Here is a 23,816-nt window from a genome sequence, read left to right on the forward strand (position 1 = left end):
ACTCCCAACCACCAGCAGGATATAATGTAGCAAACACAGTTATATCAAACAAGAAATACAAATAGGAACAAGTAAGGCATTTAGACAATTAGCAAGTAATATGCAGTCAAATAGGCAATCTCAAACAATTCATATAGTATGCATATGATGAATGCCTGTCCCTAGTGGCTGATGATATCATCTGTCGGTTATAGAGCCAACCCGACAAGTCCTGGTAGCTAACCATTGGACTGTCCCTCTGTCATGCATCCCCAACTCGAGTTATACTCTCATAACTTGATCATAATCAATGATCTATATCCATCACCTCACTGGTGAATATTTACGGGGGCGAGCTCATCCGGGTCTTTCACAGTGCCCGGCCACACTTATGACATAGGGTCAAAAGAGTATCAAGTCTCAACCTGGAGCACGTGGTGGCTAGCCACTGCTACTACCCAGGAAAACTCGTATCTCCGATAGTGGAAGTGCAAATCACGATTATCAATAATTCAGCATAAACATGCATGAATTCTCATCCATGGATCAACATCCATATCAGCCATCCGGCTCACGGTTAAATCCATAACCAGCCAATATCCATAGCATACACAGCTATTCCGGCTCACGGTTCAATCCAGAACCAGCCAATATCATAGCATACATAGCTATTCCGGCTCACGGTTCAATCCAGAACCAGCAATTCATAAACAATTACGCCTTTCGGCCCATGGCATAACAAGCATTCCACCACCATCCTCCACATCTCACATAATCATCAATGATCCTCATTGATTATTCATTTCCCTTGCTTCACTCGCAAGTTACCACATCCACTAGCTCCTTTCTCATAGCTAGGCATATCATAATGATTTAAGATATAAGTGGTGAGATCGGAGGCTTAGAAGTATGAATTTGGCTTTTAAAACTCAAAAATCAACTTTGGGATGAAAACAGGTCCACGCGTACGCGCACTCACGCGCACGCGTGGAATGGCCTCAAAACTTCATCGACGCGCAAGCGTCATGCACGCTAACGCGTGGATTAAAATTTGCCAATCGACGCGCAGCGTCAACCACGCGTACGCGTGGGTGTCTCGTGCCCCCGGCACAACACTGGCACAGTTCTGGCATAACTCTCTGGAAAATGGCTGGGCATTGGGTGCAGCACCATCGGCGCGCCTGCGCACATCACGCGTACGCGTGTATGGCATTTTCGGGAAGAACGGCGCGCACGCGCCAAGTGCGCCCACGCGCAAGGGTCATTCTGCTAAAAATTTTCTAAGTTAAAAGCTGCAGAATTTACCAATTTAAACCCCAATCTTCCAACAGACATAACTTTCTCATTTTAAATCGTTTTTCACCCGTTCTTCGAACGGCATGGACATCCCGGATCCAATTTCATTTCTAAACAGAATTGGCACAAAACAGAGATCCGTAGTCCAAGTTATGTCCCACCAAAGTATGCCCAAAAACCATATTTTTCATAAAAACCACAAAGTGCCATTTTCAAAACAAGCCATTTCCAACTCTTTTCAAAATCAATCAAAACATGCCATTTTCATCCCTTTTCTTTGAAGTCAATCAATATATGTCAAATTCAACATCAAGCCTCCTCAACTCACACATTGAGACTTTACCACATTTACAAAATCACTATCTTAACATTCTAACCCACTTCACCCAAATGGCTCAAACTCAAATATATTGACATATCATATACTCTTACTCATGCCAATTCTCAACAACACCAATTCCAATAAATCATCATTGTACACAATCAACATATACTCACCATAACATGGTTCAACCCACAATTCAACCATAACCAATCATCAAGCATATATCACAACATGCATATTTCTCATACCTCATACCACCAAGGCATCATTAATCATCATCACATATATGACCACATCATATATCTCAATCATTCAACAACATCAACCATTCAATGCCTATCTTAGGGCTCTAGCCTAAGTATTTCCTACCACATTACATATTAGATACGGGAAACCGAAACCATACCTTAGCCGATTTCCCAAGCTCCACCGGCACTTCCAAATCACTTATCCACAAGCTCTCAAGGCCTCAACACCTCCAAGAACAGATTTTCACCACCAAACCCTTTCCAAGCTTTTCAAAATCACCAAATCAAGCTCCAATATTCACATATACACAACCTAAGCCACAATCATCATACCCATACACAACATCTCAATACCCAAACATCATAGAACAACAAAATTACACTAGGGTTGAGAATCTTACCACACCCAAGGTCTAAGGAGACAAGATTAACCTTCTCCTTCAAGAGAGTTGGGTCCTATAACATCAAAACCCAAAATCTCAACATTTCACCCATGAAACTCGAAAATAAGGGCTGAGATTTCGAACAGAAACTTGTGGCTTACCTCAAGATTGATTGTATGGGTTTTGTAGAGCTCTCCGCGGTGAACGCGTGGCCGCAAACGGAGCGGCAATCGGAGCTCTAGATCAAAAGTTATGGTGGTTTGAAGATTAAGCAAAGGAGAGAACTTGAGAGAGTGTTCTTCCTCCTTTCTCTCTAATTTCAGCTTGTGTGTGTAACAAATGAGGAGAGAGAGTGCTGAAACTAGAGTTTTGGTTAAGTTATGTTGGGCCAAGGGCCACTTTGGGTCCAATTGGCCCGATTTGGCCCGTTCGGTCAAATCTTGGTCCGAATTCTATAAAATTGGTACCAAAATTCTCGTCTCAATCTCCTCTATCACATTTAGCCAAAAATCACATTTTGGGCTTTCTAGAATAATTCTTATTTATGGGTTAATTAGCCGTTAATTAACCGGGTTTTACATTCTACCCACCTAATTGGGAATTTTGCCCACAAAATTCAAATGCAATTACCTGAGAATAAATGCGGATAATCCGTTCGCATCTCCGACACAAGTTCCCAAGTGTGTTCCTCGACACCGCCTCGACTCCATGCCACTTTGACTAATGAACCTCTTTTCCACGCAACCGTTTGATACTAGTATCATCAATTCTGACTGGAGCCACTAGAAGCGTCAAATCTTCCCTTAACTGAACCGACTCAGGTTCTAACACATGGCTAACATCAGGGGTGTACATCCAAAGCTGCGACACGTGAAATACGTCGTGCAGATTCGAAAGATGAGGTGGTAGAGCCATCCGATACGCCACCGGTCCAATCCTCTCTAGGATCTGAAATGGACCAATGTATCTAGGATTCAACTTCTTTGCCTTAATCGCCCTACCTACTCCCGTGGTCGGAGTAACCTTAAGGAAAACATGATCTCCTTCCTCAAATTCTAAGGGCTTTCGCCTCTGATCGGCGTAACTCTTTTGACGACTCTGCGCCGTAAGCATCCTATCACAGATTTTCTTGACTTGTTCAGTAGTCTCAGCTATCATTTCCGGCCCTAACAAGCTTTTCTCTCCAGCTTCATACCAACATAGCGGAGATTGACATTTCCTCCCATACAAGGCCTCATACGGAGCCATTCGATGCTCGCATGATAACTATTATTGTATGCAAACTCCACCAATGGCATATACCGATCCCAACTTGCCGGTTGGTCCAAAACACAAGCTCTCAACATATCCTCTAGTGTTTGGATCGTTCTCTCAGATTGGCCATCGGTTTGAGGATGGTAAGCCGTGCTCAAGCTTAATCGGGTTCCAAAGCTTTCTGAAATGCACCCCAAAACCTTGAAGTGAAACGAGGATCTCTATCAGAGATTATAGTAGCAGGTACACCATGAAGTCTCACGATCTCCTTTATGTATAACCGTGCTAGCTCCTCAAGGGTGTAAGTCATCCGAATGGGCAAAAAGTGAGCCGACTTTGTTAGTCGGTCCACAATCACCCAAATAGCATCAAAACCAGCCCTAGTCCTTGGCAATCCCGACACAAAGTCCATTGCAATACTTTCCCACTTCCATTGTGGAATCTCTAAAGGTTGCAACATCCCGGAAGGTCTTTGATGTTCAATCTTTACCTTTTGACAAGTTAAGCACTTTGAAACATATTCCGCCACATCATTCTTCATACCCGGCCACCAGAACATTGCCTTTAAATCATGATACATCTTAGTACTTCCCGGGTGAATGGAGAATCCGCTTTTGTGTGCCTTCTTTAGAATATTTTGTCTCATAGTGCCAACATCCGGCACAATGACCCTACCTTTGAATCTCCATAACCCATCTTTTTCTTCTGACACTCTCCACCGTTTTCCTTGCTCAATAGCCGGTAACACCTTCCATAACGCTTCATCATTTTGATGAGCCTTTAGGAGTTCGGACTTAAAATCACTTGAGATCTCTAATCGGCTCAAACACAAAGTTCCGGATACTTCTCGAGCACCAATTTTTAGACTCTCAAATCCCTTGAGCAACTTCTCCTCTTGAAGCATCATCCAAGCCGCATATAATGACTTTCGACTTAAAGCATCCGCCACTACATTCGCTTTTCCCGGATGGTAATGCAACTCAAAGTCGTAGTCCTTCAACAATTCCATCCACCTTCTCTGCCTCATATTGAGCTCTTTCTGATCAAAGAGATACTTCAAGCTCTTATGATCAGAGAAAACTTGGAACTTAACCCCATAGAGATAATGCGTCCACACCTTCAAGGCAAACACAACTGCAGCGAGTTCCAAATCATGCGTAGGATAACTAACTTCATGAGGTCTCAACTGTCGTAAGGCATACGCCACCACATTATGATGCTGCATCAGCACGCACCCTAGACCCTTCAATGAGGCATCACAATACACCTCAAATGGCTCGTTCGGCTCAGGTAACACTAACACAGGTGCAGTGGTCAACTTTTCCTTCAATGTCTGAAAGCTCTCCTCGCACTCAGGAGTCCAAACAAACGGAGTGTCTTTGCGGGTTAACTTTGTCATTGGCAAGGCTATCTATGAAAAGCCCTTGATGAACCTTCAGTAATAGCCAGCTAAACCCAGAAAACTCCTTATCTCCGTCACGGTGGTTGGTTGCTTCCAATCCATCACAGCCTCCACCTTAGTTGGATCTACGGCTATTCCCTTCTTACTCACCACGTGACCCAAAAACTTCACCTCACTCTTCCAAAACTCACACTTAGACAGTTTTGCATAGAGTTTCTTCTCCTTTAGAATCTGCAACACGGTCCTCAAGTGTTTCGCATGCTCTTCTTCAGTCTTGGAATAAATCAGTATGTCATCAATGAAGACAACAACAAATTTATCCAGAAACGGACAGAAAACTCTATTCATGTAATCCATAAACACTGCAGGAGCGTTCATCAACCCGAAAGACATTACAGTGTACTCGTAATGACCATAACGAGTCCTGAAAGCGGTCTTAGGGATATCCTCACCCCTCACCCTTATCTGGTGATAACCGGATCGCAAATCGATCTTGGAGAAAACTCCAGCTCCTTGTAACTGATCCATGAGATCATCAATCCTCGGCAATGGGTACTTATTCTTTATTGTAACCTTGTTCAGCTGCCTGTAATCCACACAGAGCCGCATACTCCCATCCTTCTTCTTCACCAGTAACACTGGAGCACCCCACGGAGAGACACTTGGTCGTATAAAATTCTTTCCCAACAAATCCTCTAACTGAGACTTTAGCTCGTTCATCTCTAACGGTGACATCCTATAAGGAGCACTTGAGATTGGTCCCGCCCCGGGCACCAATTCAATAGCAAACTCAACCTCTCGGTTAGGTGGAAACTCATCAATATCCTCAGGAAACACTTCCGGAAACTTACACACAACCGGAATCTGTTCCAACCTTTGGTCATCACCCGAAACGCCCGCGGTTAACAACATGATACCCTGACATTCGGTTCCGGAACAGTTCACCATCATCGAATTCAAGTAATAATTATTCACCACGACCGGCCCTTCAGTATCTTCCGGCATAAAGTACACCGACTTTGTAGAACAATCTAGCAGAACATGGTTCTTAGATAACCAGTCCAATCCCAAGATCAAGACCAATCATCGGTAAGCAGACTAAATTATGAACGAAATCACGCTGCTTGAACCTAAAGGAAACTTCCGGGCATCCTAGCCTAGTTACCATGGCTTCATGGGTAGCATTGTACACTCTTAGATCATAACCTAAAGTTACAATCTTCAGTCCTAACTCATGGGCTTTCTCAAATGCAATGAATGAATGCGATGCTCCCGAATCAAATAAAGCATTTAAAGTTTGTCCAGCCATTTCAAAGTTACCTCGAATAAGTGTCTCGGATCCCTCAGCTCCTACAGCTGAAGTGGTGAACACCCGACCAGTCTGTTGTGCCTTTCCAGCACCTTGTTTCTGCTTCTCAGGACAATTTACAGCTTTATGCCCTGCCTTTCCACAAGTGTAGCACAAACCCCATCCGGCCTTGCATGGTGCTCCCGGATGGTGACTCCTACATCTAGTACAAGCTTGATCATTCTGAGGCTGCTTCCCAAACTTCTTCCCTTGGGAGTTGTTGTTGTTGTTGGGCCTCCTAAAAGAGCTTCCTCTCTTGAAAGACGGACCTCTAGGTGCAAAGCTCTTCCCTCGGTTCTGTGGGAATGATCCCTTTTGACTCCCTTTCTCAGCGGTTGCCCTCTTCACACACTCTTCAGCAACCCTACACTTGTTTACCAACTCGGAGAAAGTCCTAATCTCCATTGGTCCCACTGAACTAAAAATATCGCTCCGGAGTCCTCCTTCATACTTAACACACTTCCATTCCTCATATTCCACCGGAGTCCCTTGGCACATACGAGAGAACCTGAATAGCTCCTCAAACTTGTCAGTATACTCTGATATGGACATAGTACCCTGTTTCAGCTGTAACAATTCAAGTTCCTTAGCCGTCCTAGCAGAAGTCGAAAAGTACTTCTTTATAGAACTCTTCTTGAAAACCATTCCAGGTGATATAGTCATCACCCTGCTGCAGAAGACGTTGGATACCTTGCCACCAATGGGACGCTTCACCGACAAGCATATAGGTAGCAAACTCGACACGTTGTCCTTCAGGCACCACTTGTGCTTGCAGCGCTCGCTCTATAGCCTGAAACCATGTATCAGCCTCAGTCGGGCTAGTGGTTCTCTTGAACTTAGGCGGATTAACCTTCAAAAAGTTTGCCAGCGTCATCGGGCCATGAACTCCACCTCCATCATTACCATGGTTGTTCATCTGTTGACCAAGAGCCTCAGCAGTGGCTTGCATAGCAGCAGCCATGTTCTCCAACGCAGTCATAAAGTTCACCGGGTCATGAGGGTTATTCTCCGGCGCACGAGCATTCGTACGACCTCTCGCACTACCTCTACCGCGTCCACGAGGCGCCATCTGGTTCCTATACATACCAAACAATCGATATTAAGTTGATCAGTCTCAATATCGGAAGTCTAGTACTTCAAAGTCCCAAATGCATGCTCATGAACGTTTATGCCAATTATATCAAGCAGATATACTAATAGCACATAACACACACACAGAGAATGCACAAAAGCATAATCAGTCCATCCCTCAGGCTCTACAGGAATGAACTGCTCTGATACCATAATGTAACACCCTACCATACAAAGTCTTATGCTTAAGTCATAATTCAAAGATGGCAAGGTATTACGACCTCAAAAATAAAAGTTTAGTACATATAGTAGTATGAATAATTAATTATAACTAGGAGCCTTTGTAGAAAAAGGGGTAAACAAAAACCGCAACTCGAAAGCGTAACACTCCGATCGATAACGTAACGGACAAGGATAACCAACGCGGGAATTATATATATACAAAGGAGTGTCAAAAACAGGAATATCAAGACTCAAGATCCGGCTGCGAAGATAACCGGTCCGAGCATAACAATATATACATATGATAGAAATAAGGAAAACCCCAAAGGAAACCCAAAGGGACACAAATACATAAAACCTATTCTCCAAAATCTCCCATAAGAGGAGTCATCACAGTTTGTATTATTTAATGGAGATAAAAGTATCTAAGCAAAACATATAAACCAAAACATAAACCCCAAGAACAAGGAATCTTCGCAAATCTAGAAGTCTCCAGCGTGCCTCAGCGGGAAACCGTACGTCCTGTATCTGAAAACCACAAAATCCGCATGGGTGAGAACCAGAGGTCCCCAGCATGGTAACAGCTTCCACATATATAATACATAATAATGGAGGAAAGCCGAAGGCAATCCTAGAACTCCCTCCAAATAATATCAAAGCTTATAAACAAGCTAAACCATAAAGGGCATCTGACTAAAGATACTTCAGTCTAACTAATACTTCCCTTTCCAATTCCTTCAGACCTCCCAACCACCAGCAGGAGTATAATATAGCAAACACAGTTATATCAAGCACGAAATATACAGTTAGGAACAAGTAAGGCATTTAGACAATTAGCAAGTAATATGCAGTCAAATAGGCAATCTCAAACAACTCACATAATATGCATATGATGAATGCCTGTCCCTAGTGGCTGATGATATCATCTGTCGGTTATAGAGCCAACCCGACAAGTCCTGGTAGCTAACCATTGGACTGTCCCTCTGTCATGCATCCCCAACTCGAGTTATACTCATCATAAACTTGATCATAATCATGATCTATATCCATCACCCTCACTGGTGAATATTTACGGGGGCGAGCTCATCCGGGTCTTTCACAGTGCCCGGCCACACTTATGACATAGGGTCAAAAGAGTATCAAGTCTCAACCTGGAGCACGTGGTGGCTAGCCACTGCTACTACCCAGGGAAACTCGTATCTCCGATAGTGGAAGTGCAAATCACGATTATCAATAATTCAGCATAAACATGCATGAATTCTCATCCATGGATCAACATCCATATCAGCCATCCGGCTCACGGTTAAATCCATAACCAGCCAATATCCATAGCATACACAGCTATTCCGGCTCACGGTTCAATCCAGAACCAGCCAATATCCATAGCATACACAGCTATTCCGGCTCACGGTTCAATCCAGAACCAGCCAATTCATAAACAATTACAGCCTTTCGGCCCATGGCATAACAAGCACTTCCACCACCATCCTCCACATCTCACATAATCATCAATGATCCTCATTGATTATTCATTTCCATTGCTTCACTCGCAAGTTACCACATCCACTAGCTCCTTCTCTCATAGCTAGGCATATCATAATGATTTAAGATATAAGTGGTGAGATCGGAGGCTTAGAAGTATGAAATTTGGCTTTTAAAACTCAAAAATCAACTTTGGGATGAAAACAGGTCCACGCGTACGCGCACTCCACGCGCACGCGTGAATGGCCTCAAAACTTCATCGACACGCAAGCGTCATGCACGCTAATGCGTGGATTAAACATTTGCCAATCGACGCGCAAGCGTCAACCACGCGTACGCGTGGGTGTTCTCGTGCCCCCGGCACAACACTGGCACAGTTCTGGCATAACTCTCTGGAAAATGGCTGGGCATTGGGTGCAGCACCATCGGCGCGCCCGCGCACATCACGCGTACGCGTGTATGGCATTTTCGGGAAGAACGGCGCGCACGCGCCAAGTGCGCCCACGCGCAAGGGGTCATTCTGCTAAAAATTTTCTAAGTTAAAAGCTGCAGAATTTACCAATTTAAACCCCAATCTTCCAACAGACATAACTTTCTCATTTTAAATCGTTTTTCATCCGTTCTTCGAACGGCATGGACATCCCGGATCCAATTTCATTTCTAAACAGAATTGGCACAAAACAGAGATCCGTAGTCCAAGTTATGTCCCACCAAAGTATGCCCAAAAACCATATTTTTCATAAAAACCACAAAGTGCCATTTTCAAAACAAGCCATTTCCAACTCTTTTCAAAATCAATCAAAACATGCCATTTTCATCCCTTTTCTTTGAAGTCAATCAATATATGTCAAATTCAACATCAAGCCTCCTCAACTCACACATTGAGACTTTACCACATTTTACAAAATCACTATCTCAACATTCTAACCCACTTCACCCAAATGGCTCAAACTCAAATATATTGACATATCATATACTCTTACTCATGCCAATTCTCAACAACACCAATTCCAATAAATCATCATTGTACACAATCAACATTATACTCACCATAAACATGGTTCAACCCACAATTCAACCATAACCAATCATCAAGCATATATCACAACATGCATATTTCTCATACCTCATACCACCAAGGCATCATTAATCATCATCACATATATGACCACATCATATATCTCAATCATTCAACAACATCAACCATTCAATGCCTATCTTAGGGCCTCTAGCCTAAGTATTTCCTACCACATTACATATTAGATACGGGAAACCGAAACCATACCTTAGCCGATTTTCCCAAGCTCCACCGGAGCACTTCCAAATCACTTATCCACAAGCTCTCAAGGCCTCAACACCTCCAAGAACAGATTTTTCACCACCAAACCCTTTCCAAGCTTTTCAAAATCACCAAATCAAGCTCCAATATTCACATATACACAACCTAAGCCACAATCATCATACCCATACACAACATCTCAATACCCAAACATCATAGAACAACAAAATTACACTAGGGTTGAGAATCTTACCACACCCAAGGTCCAAGGAGACAAGATTAACCTTCTCCTTCAAGAGAGTTGGGTCCTATAACATCAAAGAACCCAAAATCTCAACATTTCACCCATGAAACTCGAAAATAAGGGCTGAGATTTCGAACAGAAACTTGTGGCTTACCTCAAGATTGATTGTATGGGTTTTGTAGAGCTCTCCGCGGTGAACGCGTGGCTGCAAACGGAGCGGCAATCGGAGCTCTAGATCAAAAGTTATGGTGGTTTGAAGATTAAGCAAAGGAGAGAACTTGAGAGAGTGTTCTTCCTCCCTTTCTCTCTAATTTCAGCTTGTGTGTGTAAAAATGAGGAGAGAGAGTGCTGAAAACTAGGGTTTTGGTTAAGTTATGTTGGGCCAAGGGCCCACTTTGGGTCCAATTGGCCCGGTTTGGCCCGTTCGGTCCAATCTTGGTCCGAATTTTATAAAATTGGTACCAAAATTCTCGTCTCAATCTTCTCTATCACATTTAGCCACAAAAATCACATTTTGGGCTTTCTAGAATAAATTCTTATTTATGGGTTAATTAGCCGTTAATTAACCGGGTTTTACATTCCTAACTTCCTAGATGTGGCTAGTTTGGATAGTATATCGACTCGATTGTTGTTGTTTCTACTTATGTGAGTTATTTCAAAATGTTGGAACTGTTGTGCTAAGCATTTTACCTGTGCATAATATTGTTCTAAAGAGGGTTCTCGTACCTGGAATACGTTGTTTACCTGCTGAACCACTAAGAGGGAGTCGCAGTAGATCTTTATGTGTTGTATTCCACATCCTTTTGCTAGGCGCATGCCAGCTAGGAGTGCTTCATACTCAGATTGGTTGTTACTGACTGGGAATGCGTACTTTATTGATTGTTCAGTGGAGATTTTATCTTTGTCTATGAGGACTATGCCTGCTCTGCCGCCGTCCTCATTGGATGCACCGTCTACATACAGCTCCCATTCTGGGTATGCATCTTCGTCCAACGTTAGTTCTGTCACAAAGTCGGTAAGTGTTTGCGACTTTAACGAGTTCCGAGGTTGATACTCCACATCGTATTCTGACAGCTCGACGCACCACTTGGTCAGTCTTCCCGCGAGGTCAGGTCTTGACAATACCTGCCTTAGGGGTTGATTTGTTCGTACTATGATCTTGTGGCTATGGAAATAATGCCTGAGCCGTCTTGCTGTGATTATTAGGGCGTATGCCAGTTTTTCAATAGTGGGATACCTCGTTTCTGCATTTTGTAGTATCTTGCTGACAAAATATACTGGGTTTTGTTGTCGACCTGTTTTTGTTATAATCACAGATGAAATCGAGTTATTTGTTATTGAAAGATATAGATACAGAGGGTTACCAGGTATTGGTTTTGCCAGTATGGGAGGAGATGCAAGCCGTTGTTTGAATTCGGCGAATGCGTTTTTGCATTTCTCTATCCACTCGAACTGTTTTGATTTTCGCAGTATGTTAAAGAAATGATCCGACTTTGCTGCCATTGTGGGTAAAAATCTTGAGAGAGCGGCTAGCCTCCCTGTGAGTTGCTGTACTTCCTTGATTGTGGACAGCGATTTCATTTCTAAAATTGCTTTGCATTTTTCAGGATTTGCTTCTATCCCCTGTTTGTCAACATGAATACCAGAAATTTCCCTCTTTGGACTCCGAACGCACATTTTTCCGGGTTCAGCCGCATGTTGTATTTTTTCAGTTGGTCGAATACTTCTTTCAGATCATTAAGGTGTTCTTCTTCTGTGCTCGACTTGACCACCACATCATCTACGTATACCTCCATATTCTTGCCGATTTGCTTCTGGAAAATTTTGTCCATCAAACGCTGATATGTAGCACCCGCGTTTTTGAGGCCGAATGGCATGACCTTGTAGCAGAAATTCCCTTGGTCAGTTATGAAAGCTGTCTTGTCTTCGTCATCTGAGTGCATAAGTATTTGGTTATAGCTTGAGTACGCATCCATGAAGCTTAAGATCTGATAGCCGGAGGTGTTATCTACGAGCTTATCAATATTCGGTAAATGGTAGGAATCTTTAGGGCAGGCTCAGTTTAGGTCAGTGAAGTCTACACACATCCGCCATTTTCCCTAGTTCTTTTTTACCATGACCACATTCGCCAGCCAGGATGTGAATTGTATTTCTCAGACGAAGCCTGTGCTTATCAGTTTTTGCGTTTCTTTCGTTGCTGCTTCTGTCCTTTCCTTCCCGAGCTACCTCCTCTTTTGTTTTATTGGTCGGGCTTTGGGATCGAGGGCGAGCTTGTGGCATATGACTTATGGGTCTATCCCTGGCATGTCGGCCGGGGTCCAGGCGAACAGATCGGCGTTTGTTCGGAGTAGATCTGTCATTTGTTGTTTGTATCCTGTGAGCAAGGTAGAACCAATGTTAGTGCATTGACTCTTATCCTCAGTCAGGCTTACCTTGTGGAGATCATCGGTTGGTGTTGGCCTCTGCTCATGATGGATCCGAGGATCCAACTCGGCAAGGTCTGGAACGTCTCTGTAATTGTATACCGAGTTTACTCTCATTGATGGTGTTTATTGTATTTTTAGCCCTGCGTTGTAGCACTGTCTTGCTTCTTTCCTGTCCGAGTGAACTGTTGCTATGGTTCTTTTTTCTGAACAAAACTTAACACACAAGTGAATTGTGGAGACCATGGCTCCGAAAGAATTTAAAGAATGTCTTCCCAAGATAATATTATATGGGCTGATACAGTCGACAATTAGATATTGAATGTCTAAAGTTTTCGAGTGAGGGGGTTCTCCTAGGGTTGTCCTCACCCATACGTAACCTGTCACGGGGATTTTTTCCCCTGAGAATCCGACAAGCTCCTTGGAGGACGGCTATAGGATCTTCTCGTTGAGTTGCATTTTCTTGAAGGTCGATAGAAACATGACATCGGCACTGCTGCCTTGGTCTAACAAGACCTTCCAAACTAGGAGGTCTGCTGTTGTCACCGAGATGACTACGAGGTCGTCAAGGTTGGGAGTCTTATTGTGTAGGTCCTTGCTTGTGAACGTGATGTCGGGGACTTCTGGAGTAAGTGCGTCAGGTGGTGTTTCACTTTGGACCGCCAACATGGTCCTGTAGCTTCTTTTCCTGGCCGAGCTTGTGTCCCCACCACATGCAAAACCTCCTGAAATGTAGTTGATAACTTTTTTGGGAGGTTGATTATTCTGCCACTGAGTTTTTTCACCATTTGCTTTCAGATGTTCTGCTTCGTGTGATGCTGGTTGTTCCTTCCGGAGTTGTCTGCCGATGTATTTGTCCAGTAACTCTTGTCTCGCTAGCCTTTCCAACGTGTCTTTAGCTATGACGCACTCGTCCGTGGTGTGTCCAAATTTTTGGTGGAAGGCGCAATGTTTCATTTTGTCAACATACCTCAGGCCTTGGTATGTGCCAGCTCGGCTTGGTGGTTTGATGAGTTTGCTGTGGAAGATCTCTTTGATTATGTCCTCTCTTTTGGTATTAAACTTGGTATACGAATCGAACTTCGGGGTTAGCCTAAAAGGCTTTTTAGAATCTCTATTTTGGGACCTGTATGGTCTTTCTTCTTCCTTTCTGGACGTGGGCCTTTCGCTCCTTCGAGTTTCACGGAGTTCCTCTATTTCGATTTGCCCCGTCGCCTTATCTCAGAATTCCTCCAATATTTTTGGTTTTGCCACGGCGATTGCTTCCTGGAATTTTCCTGGCCTGAGGCCGCTCTTTATCACGTGCAGTTGTACTTCTAGATTGAGATCGGGAATTTCCATTGCTGCTATTGTAAAGCGTGTCATGTAGTCCTTTAAACTCTCGTGTTGCCCCTGTTTGATTGTGCTGAGGTAATCTGAGTCCATGACGTATATCTTGGATGCTGCAAAATGATTAATGAACATTTTGGCGAACTCATCAAAGTTGTTTATGGATCCTGCAGGCAAGTTAGAAAACCATAGTAAAGCAGCTCCATCTAGAAATGTTGGGAAAGATCGGCACAGGATGGGGTCTGAATCGCTGTTGAAGAACATCATAGACTCAAATTTTGTAACGTGGACTTTAGGATCTCTGATTCCCTTGTAGGGTGCTAGCATCATTGTAAGTGTGAAGTTCTGTGGCATCTTGAAGCTCATTATTTCCTCGGAGAACGAGTTAGTCCGCCGTCTCATGTTCTTCGGGGTTATTTCTCCTGTTTTTGTGTTGGATTCCGAATGGTGTTCCTCGTGTTGGTCAGCATTTGTTTTCTTGCTGTCAACCTTTCGCTCCCCGTTGTTTCGCAGTGTCGCCAGGAGTTCGGCTAGTCGTTGATTTTCCGCCTGGAGGGCGGAGTTGGCAGCTAAGAGGTCGGCATTGTTTTGAGAATGCTGTTGGGTTTCGGAATGGTCGGTCATGCTTTACTTCCTGCAAGAGGAAAATACACAGTGCGAGTATGAAAAATAAATTAAAGCTAAAGATTCAGCGAGGGGTGAGAATGAACTCTCGGGACCCACGGTGGGCGCCAAATGTTCCTGTCCAGGGACTCGAACCGAGGTATACGTCGGCTGGGGATCCAAGAGACTTGGTTAACCGTATCTGCTGAAGATCGCGTCACCAATATGAGCCTCGTCCGAGCAGTGGGGAGTACCTGCAAAAAGGATTTGGATGCTTAAGTTAGTTTCTGAGCAGGGATACTACTCTATATGCTACTATAAAGTGCTTTCTGATGAGATCTGCCTTCTGATTATCTGAGCAGTGCTATTTATGGTTAGAGGGATTTGTTAGTGGGTCCGAGATCCCCCGGTTTGTATCCGAGCTAACGATCGGATTTCTCTCAGGATAAGTGGCGTAGTGGATAAGTGACGTGGTTTTGAATTGGTACATTGCACTATTAAAACGTGCTGTTGTTGATGTATAACGTCGGTCCTACTTTACTGGTACGGATCAAAATATAAACTAATTAATGAGTTATTAAAGTTTAAAAATATTAATAAATTTAATACAAAATAAAACTTAAAAAAAGATAGTTATTATGAAAATAACTAAAATTAAATTTTATATAATTATTAATTATGATCGAGTCAATCGGTTCAATTTATGATCTACCAGTTAAATTAGTAATCTAATGACCTAATAATTTGACCACTTCGATTAACGATTTAGTTCTGATAACTATAGTTGAAAAAATCGGACTGACTCAGGCAGTCAGACTAAAATTTAAAACTAGTGATCCGGGCCCTTGGCCGGTCTAAGTTGAGCATTGGATTGCACAAGGAACAAAACTGGTTAAAAAAAAGACCCTTGCTGAACGAAGCCTAGCCCTATCCCCAGGCCCCAGATCCCAGCTTTCTCACTCATTCACACTCTCTTGACAGAGGTAGAGTTGGGAGCTTACTACGGTTCACCACCACATGCTCACCGCCGTTGTCGCGCCTCTCATTGGATCCTCCACATTGTGCGCTCGCGTCTAGCCTCTTTCCTCTGTCTGATCTCGACTGCTCGCGCCTCCCTCGCCTCTCTCCCTCCTCACGTCTCTGCTCGAGCTTTGTCGTCCCTCGCGTACTCGTCGCTAGCAGTCTTGCTCCATATCCCTCATATTCTACCAGTTCTCCCCATTGTAAACATAAGGAGAAGGACTGTCGCAGTGCTGCCAGCTTCTCCGTATCACATTCTTGCTCCTTCTCCTTTATACTCTGCTCGTTGGAAGACCAACCGAAGGTTATTTAATTGTTCTTGCTTACTTTTTTTGTTTTTAATCTGTTGTTCATAACAAAAAATATGATTTGGTTAATTTAGTTAATTTTGTGTATTTGTTAATTCTGATCTCTTAGGTATGTAATGTAATTGACTAATTGTTTGGTTATGAATTTATGATGAGACTTGAATTTACCAATTTGTTGAATGGAAAGCTTGCTAATTACTAAGTTAGTTATTCTGCCGATTGTTGATTTTGTGTTGGTTTGCTAATTTTGAATTGGAAAGAAAATGTTTGGAGATTGGTATTTAGTTTGTCAGTTTTACTGTGGTTATGATATTATGATTCTGCAAATAAAATTAACAGGGATGCACCATTTTTAGAATTGATTGTTAATTATTAAATAGACTATAATGTGATTGTTAATTGCCTAATTGGAATTGGTTCTGAACCACGATGAACCCTAACGCGACTTCAAACTATAGTTGCAGGAACCGGATCGAATTAGCCGGTTGGACCGGAAACTGGTGAACTGGACATAAGTTTGATCCGATTAAGATTTTGGACCACAAAAGGAAAAGAACCAGTGTTAACCGGTTTGGACCGATTGGTTTTAGTAAAATCAGCGAACCGGTGGTTTTATAACTGGACCGGTTCAATGTTTTTTTGAAAAATAACCCTAGCTAACCTAGTCCTCAGAAGTGAATCCTCCCTGTCCCTCGAGTTAGAAGTGAAGAGGGCAAGTGTCTCTCTCTCTCAGACTTACAATCCCCGGCTCCGCTGCCTCGTCTCGCCGGCTCCTCTGCGTCTCCGTCGTTGCGTCGACGCCTCCGTTATTGGCTCGCCTGCCCTGCGTCGTCGCGTCTCTGTGCGTCCCTCGTTGTTGTCGTCGCGTCCTCGTCCGGCGTGGCTTGCCGTCACTGCTGCCTCCCCGTCGCCAGTCACTGCTTCGCCGTGACAGCTTGGTTTCTCTCTTCTCTGCCGCGTTCTGCAGCTCGGTGCATCAGCTATCAGGTATTTTTTTTAGTTATTCAGTTATTGAGTTACAAGTTGATTAAGTGAGTGATTGATTAATGATGTTGCTGTGAATGGTGGATTGCTGTTTTTTTTTTTTTATGATGATTGGTGTTTATGGTTATTTTTGTTGCTGTCATTGTGCTGTACTGTTGCTGTTAATTTTCAATTTATAGGAAAATTAAGGAGAGTAAGATTGTGACATTGCCATTTTAATTGTTAGAAAGAATGGTTTGAGCATTTGAAGTGGTGTTTGTTCAGTTGATGAGAATTGAGAGGAGAGGATTTAAAGTAGGCTTGAGTTGAAATTATGGATATTGTGGATCGAAAACATTTTAGCAGAAAATGAAGTAGGTACGCATTTGGAATGGAAATTAGGATTGAATGAAGAATGTGATTTGGAATGCAAGGTAAGATTAAATGAAGAGTAATGATTGTTCATCTCCTCTTGCAGGGGATCTTAGATTGTTCCATTTTTGTTGTAAGGTGACAAATATGGTAGGATGTAGAGGAGATTCATCGGCTCGGCTAACTGCTCACTAAAGAACTTGCTGAACAAAAATTACACAAATAGAGACCTGTTGCAGGCCAATCGTGGACTTCCAAAAAATCATGCCCACCATATTTTTTCTACACTAGATCTGGACCACATTAATCTTTTAATATTAGTCTCTATGGTCATAAATATCAGAAGATTAGTATTCCATGAAAGTACAGTGGTATACTTGCTAAGCTTCCTAATTTATATTGTTGGATAGGAGATAGATTATGTGAATTTCTAATAGCTGCTGATTTTATATTGCCGTTCCACATGTTTTAGATGAATAAAGATACCCAGACTTTGAAATTATTCTTTGGATATAGTTCATAGATTATTATTTGTGTCAAATTAAGATACTATTGTAGATCTGTAGTAGTGCTAACTAATTTTATGTCTATCTTTTGTATTAGTTTATTTTGGGATTTGAGACTTGATTCTTCATAAAATGTTAAAATATTAGTAAAGATATGTATTTCAAATTTTAATTTTAAGTTTTTGACTATTTTATATTTTTTATTTACGTAGGACTGGTTTTACCAGTTCAACCAGTAATTTATCGGTTGAACCAATAAACCAGTAATCCAATAGTCTGATCGGTCCGATTACCTGTTTGGTTCTTACAACTATGTTTCGAACCATTTGTCACATTCTTTTTCGTCTCAATAGACCAAATCCCATGCTCACAAGACGAATTCATCATCGTGGTCCTACGATTCTGTCTTTACAACAACCACAATGCCTTTCTATTCTCTACCGAACCTTCTCCCTGTGGTCCATGAAGAAGGATCCAGACCTCGAATCTGCACTCTCCCGCAACCGCCGTTGGATTGTCAACAACCAGATCAAGAACATCATCCTCCGCCATCCAAACCAAGAGATCCCCATTGCATTCCTTCAGAAGAAGTTCAAAACCCTTGACCTCAAAGGCAAAGCCCTCAACTGGCTCCACAAGTACCCTTCCTGCTTCAACGTTACTTTCACCAGTGAGGAACACTGCTGTCACCTCTCCAAGCGCATGATGAGCCTCGTTGAAGAGGAGGAATCTGTTAGGGAGTCTCAAGAAAATGCTTTTGTTTGCAGGTTAGCAAAATTACTTATGATGAGTGTCAACAAGAGGATTAATGTTCTGAAAATCAATGAGCTGAAAAGGAATTTAGGGTTTCCCGATGATTATATAGTTAGGATTGTTGCAAAGTACCCGAATTTGTTTCGTGTTGTTAACGAGGGCGGGAGGAAGAGCTCTATGGAGATTGAATTGGTTCACTGGGACCCTCAATTTGCTGTATCCACAGTGGAGACTGCGGCCAGGAGGAGCGGCAATATAAGGCCAACGTTCTCGTGTTCTTTGCCTTTCAGTTGGGTGAAATCATGGGAGAGATTTCGTGAATTCGATTTGGTTCCTTACTTTTCGCCTTACGTGGACCCCAGGGAATTGGTGGAAGGGTCGAAAGAGATGGAGAAGAGGAATGTGGGATTGGTACATGAGGTGTTGTCTTTGACTCTTTGGAAGAAATCCTCAATAGTGAAGTTGGGTCATTTTAGGAGGGAGTTTGCTTTGCCTGATAGGTTGAATGTGTTGTTGCTCAAGCACCCTGGGATTTTCTATGTTTCCAACAAGTATCAGATTTACACAGTTCTTCTTAGGGAGGCGTATGTTGGGTCTAAACTTGTCGAAAAGGATCCTCTGGTTGTTGTGAAGGAGAAATTTGGGGAACTGATGCAGGAGGGGCTTCATGAGTACAATCAGAGGCGGCGCCACATAAATATGGAGAAGAGGAGGAAGAAAGGTGTTCCTTTGGCTAGAGTAGATGAAGTAAAGTGTAGGAGGAGGAGAAGTGAAAATGCTGACTCAGATGATGATGAGGATGGAGACAACAAGCTGGGAGGTTTGTTTGACCCAGAGGAAAGGAAACGGTTTTATAAAGTTCTGTTTGATGATGATACTTCATGAAATTCTGAGACGGTGTGAGTGTGATAGTCTAGTTTGCGTATTTGGTTTATATAAATTTGATATTAACCCTTGAAGGGCTGGAAGTGAGTCAAGCCAGCTCATGAGCCAGCTCGAGCTCGACTCGTTAATAGCTCGATAAGCTAAACTCGTGAGCTGGTGAACCAAGCTTGAGCCTGGAATTGAACTCATAAATTAAATAAGTCGAGCTTGAGCTTGGATATTACTGTTTCATATATTACTGTTTCATATGAATATATATAATATTAAAAATATAGATTAAATGCATATAGGATGTGTATTAATAATTATAATAATTTATTGATAGATAAACAATATATAAAATTGATCTTTTTAAATATTTTAAAATATATAAGTTATAATTTATTGATATAGAATTATAGATTATGTTATTATTATTTGAGCTAGCTCGTGAGCTCGAGCCAGCTCGTGAGCTTTTGATGAGCCGAGCTTGAGCTTAAGAAATAGGCTCGATTGTTAATGAGCCGAGCCATGAGCCAAGCTCAATTTTTGTGAGCCGAGCTTGAACTTGGTCTAGCTCGGCTTAGCTCGGCTCACTTCCAGCCGTATTATTTTACCCTTCCCTCCCTGCTACGTATGCATACATACACAAGGTCGCCCATATGGATTGAACTTTTGTTTTTGGTTTGATATGGTGCCTTAAATTGGCAATTTGACTTTTGGAACTGGTTTTCTGAATTAAATTTTGGTTTGGCTGGGTTGTGTTTACTTTATGCCTCATTGCTGATGATTCAACGGCATGTGTAAGCTGTACTTTGTATATACTAGAAGAGAGACTGAGCGCATAGTCCAGTTAAAACGCACATAACTCTAATATAAGATACCTGCGTCCCTTCTCTTCATAGTTGCTGTTGAGTTAAAAAAGAAAACCTTATCTTCCGATATTCTTTGTTATTTTCTTTGGATAATGGTCAGCGGTGATTGCCCAATGATGCACAATTCAAAATGTATTGAGCAGTTTTGTTGTGGTGTTAAGTTCATCACTTGCCTTCCACCATCTCTCTCTCTCTGGCTCTTGCTCGCTCACTTGCTCACTCACACTCACTTAATCCTATTCTTGGGGGGGGGGGGGGGTGCGCACGCATATGCCGCACGTGTGTATAAATATATATATATGAATTATTATGTATCTTCCAGATGGTGCTTGAAGGCTATGAATGAAACCGGTGGGAAAAAGCAGTAGTTTATTTGTAGGTATTAAACCTCAGGGCTGTGTATTCACTTTTTCTGGTTAAGTGGCTGTATAATTGAAGGTTCCGTTTTGCTATCTATCTCTTTGTTATTGATTTCATTTCTTGTTGTTGTAAAGTGATGTGCATGTCTATCCTTCTATTTTACACTTCATTTTTTATATTGACATTGTTTGTCCTCCTGCCCAGTGACAGAACAAACAAGAAACTGACTGCTGAATGGTTTCATGGCTTTGTTTATAACTGGATGTGAACCACCACCACCTTTGTCTGCATCGTCATCATGATCCTCACTGCTGGTTGTAAATTGTGCACAAAGGATGTGGATAAAGCTTGCTGCAAAAGCTGTATATGAATTTGCTCTTGGCCATGAAATCCGAGGGTTGTGTTCTATTTTTATCTCACCTCCCAACCACCCGAAAATTAACCGGGTGCAAAATCATTTTCCTTTAAAGAGCCTTCATGAGAGCATAATATCAGAAAATTGTGCATTGCTCTTATGACTCTTGTTTTTCTTTACTCTGACCTGATCATCATGGCTGGATGCATTGTTTTGTTCTTTTTTTGGAACTGCTCATTTGCATAGTTATTAGTCCTTTTTTGCCATGGCCTTATGCTTATACAGTCAATATTCCATAACATTAGCTTGTTTATCGAATATGCTTATACCACATTTGTGAATTAGTGGTTTATGTTGTGTGGATGCTTAAATAAGCAATAGTTTCAAACTTGGACTATGAGTAATTCAGATGCATCAGCTATAGGTTCAGTTTGATTTAAGTGTTTATTGGTGAGTATATCTACATGTCTCATTTATTTGTTCTTCTAAAAACTATATTTGATGCATCTTTTAAAAGCTATATTTTGTCCAGATGAAATATTTGATGCATCGTTTAAATAACAAAATTTTCCATCATTCTACCCGATGTAATAACCACTTTTTGATGTGCCCAGTGATGTAATATTTGGACATGATGCAAAGCCTCTCCATCCCTTTCCTCTGTTCCAACTTCCATCATTAAGTAAGCTGCTGCTTTTGTTGTGTTGTTCGTCTTCTTCTTCTTCTTCTCCTTCTATTCCATCCTCTTCACTGTTACCACAACTTGCTATTATTATTATTATTATTATTATTATTATTATTGGCATCACAACTGGCAGTGGATAGAGATGGTGGAGGTTGCGGTGCTGTGTTCACCCACCTTGATGGATGTTGAGAGGCTTTTATGGATATTGGCAAAGTGCTAGTCACTGAAATCTGAGGGCATTGCTAGCATTCTCATTTAAAATAATTTTATTAGCTTGTTATTGTGTCATACTACTATTTTTTTTTTTTCAAACTATTATTGTACTAGTTTGCTATTGGTCACATACAACCCAGTGATGGATTTCATTACTTTCCTTAATGGTGATACATCATTCATGTTCTCTGTCTCCCTTTGTATGTTATATACCTATAGCCATTGAGGGATCTAATTTGACAAAGAAATTTAGGATTGCTTGAGTGCTCATTGTTCACATGTTCTATGATGTCTTCATTCTTCTTTTCTTTATTTATCTTTTTTTGTCTAAATCTTTCGCCATATGTTGTGTTTTTGTTTGCTTATTTAGCTTCAAAAAGATCAAATGATTGAATTTTGCTAAAGGAACATTTGACCAAAAAGAAGTGCTTTATTCCCTAAGAAGTATTAAATGATTCTTGTGTAATTACTTGTACCTGCGCTTCATATGTTGTTTTGGTTTTCCAAAACATATAGGAAAATAGGAAAATAATTCTTGGTGTAAGTTTTTCAACTTCTAACTATCAGATTAAGTTTTGATTATCTACATATCCTGTTATTTTGCACTTGATTAATCTGTACTATATTAGGAATTTTTTTAGAAACCAGGATAAAATTTTTGCACGTGTTTGGATAAGGTTTTTTTTTGTATCTGTTGTATTTTCTTGTTTTTATTTACTTTCTGGTTGATTATTCTGGTTGATTATTCTGATAATCGTTTCGCATATATTTTGGTACACTTGGTCAATATATAAGCATGATGTCTTGCCATTGTCATACAATTTGCCACATATCATGGAGTTAATTTCTGACCTGTCTCTCTCACTAAGGCATTGTTTATGTTTGATTCATCTGAATTGATGTGATGTTTGACATTCCAAATATTTCAATACCTTTTGATCTCTTCTTCCCTGGAATTGAAAAGCATGTTCCTTTGAATAATTTATGTAATCTGTGACGTTAATGCTTTTGTTTTGGTATCTTCGTTGAGTGCTTCAAATCCTGGAATCTTTTAAAGGGTCAAGGGTCAAGGATGCTTGGTTCCAAGGGATGGTGAATTTGCATCATCATGTCTTGTTTTGAACTGTGTTGATGAGGAGATCTATTGTAGCAGACAAACAAGAGAAAGGGTCCCACAAAGTGAATTCAAACATGCCTCATCCTGTTACCTCCTCTATATAAAAAAGCATGTTCCTGCATTCCTTTGTTTTGACGACCATCATAGACAAGTAAAATGTACAAGGAAATTGACAGATACAGTTTTGATATCTTTGGCTAAGTAGATTGTCATGCACAATTGTAATTGATATACAGTATACACGTTGCTGCTTGTAATTTTTTGTGTCATTGAATTCTGTTGATATTTTACTTAACACTCCTCCTCCTTGATGGATTTGACTTTACAAAGATTCAAAAGTTTAATCAATTAGCCTCCCAAAGGAGAAATCCCCTCTTTGTAAACCTCTCCTCGAAAGTGTGGTGTTGAAATGTGACACTTAAATCCACATTTTTAGAGTTAATAGTGAAATTCGTTCCTGAAAGATTACTCATTATTTAAATTAGTTTTTAAAAGATCTTTTTAGTTATATTAGTCCTTAAAAAATAAAACATAAGT

At 41.5% G+C, this 23,816-nt stretch overlaps 1 protein-coding gene across 3 annotated transcripts; it reads left to right on the top strand.

Annotated features, from left to right (window-relative positions):
• The first annotated feature begins 15,800 nt into the window (after positions 1-15,800).
• On the top strand, positions 15,801-23,576 carry LOC112799947 (protein WHAT'S THIS FACTOR 1 homolog, chloroplastic). 3 transcript variants are annotated; one of them, XR_003201283.3, is made up of 3 exons: positions 15,801-16,212; positions 16,675-17,203; positions 21,114-23,576. XR_003201283.3 is itself a non-coding variant. In XM_072196345.1 (3 exons), the coding sequence occupies exon 2, from the start codon at positions 18,370-18,372 to the stop codon at positions 19,693-19,695; it is 1,326 nt and encodes a 441-aa protein (XP_072052446.1). In that variant the 5' UTR covers positions 16,890-17,203; positions 18,270-18,369; the 3' UTR covers positions 19,696-19,709; positions 21,114-21,681. The 3 variants fall into 3 exon arrangements, 1 of the variants encoding a protein (XP_072052446.1); XR_003201284.3 differs by lacking the exon at positions 21,114-23,576 and adding an exon at positions 17,658-18,112 and having other exon boundaries at positions 15,854-16,212; XM_072196345.1 differs by lacking the exon at positions 15,801-16,212 and adding an exon at positions 18,270-19,709 and having other exon boundaries at positions 16,890-17,203; positions 21,114-21,681.
• The last annotated feature ends 240 nt before the right edge of the window (positions 23,577-23,816 follow it).

This window comes from Arachis hypogaea, chromosome 1, assembly GCF_003086295.3.
Source record: "Arachis hypogaea cultivar Tifrunner chromosome 1, arahy.Tifrunner.gnm2.J5K5, whole genome shotgun sequence".
In the NCBI taxonomy this organism is placed as follows: Eukaryota; Viridiplantae; Streptophyta; class Magnoliopsida; order Fabales; family Fabaceae; genus Arachis; species Arachis hypogaea.

Bases quoted from the DNA above. Each gene is read 5' to 3' on its own strand.
- LOC112799947 (XM_072196345.1), top strand. From the start codon at position 18,370: ATGTTTCGAACCATTTGTCACATTCTTTTTCGTCTCAATAGACCAAAT.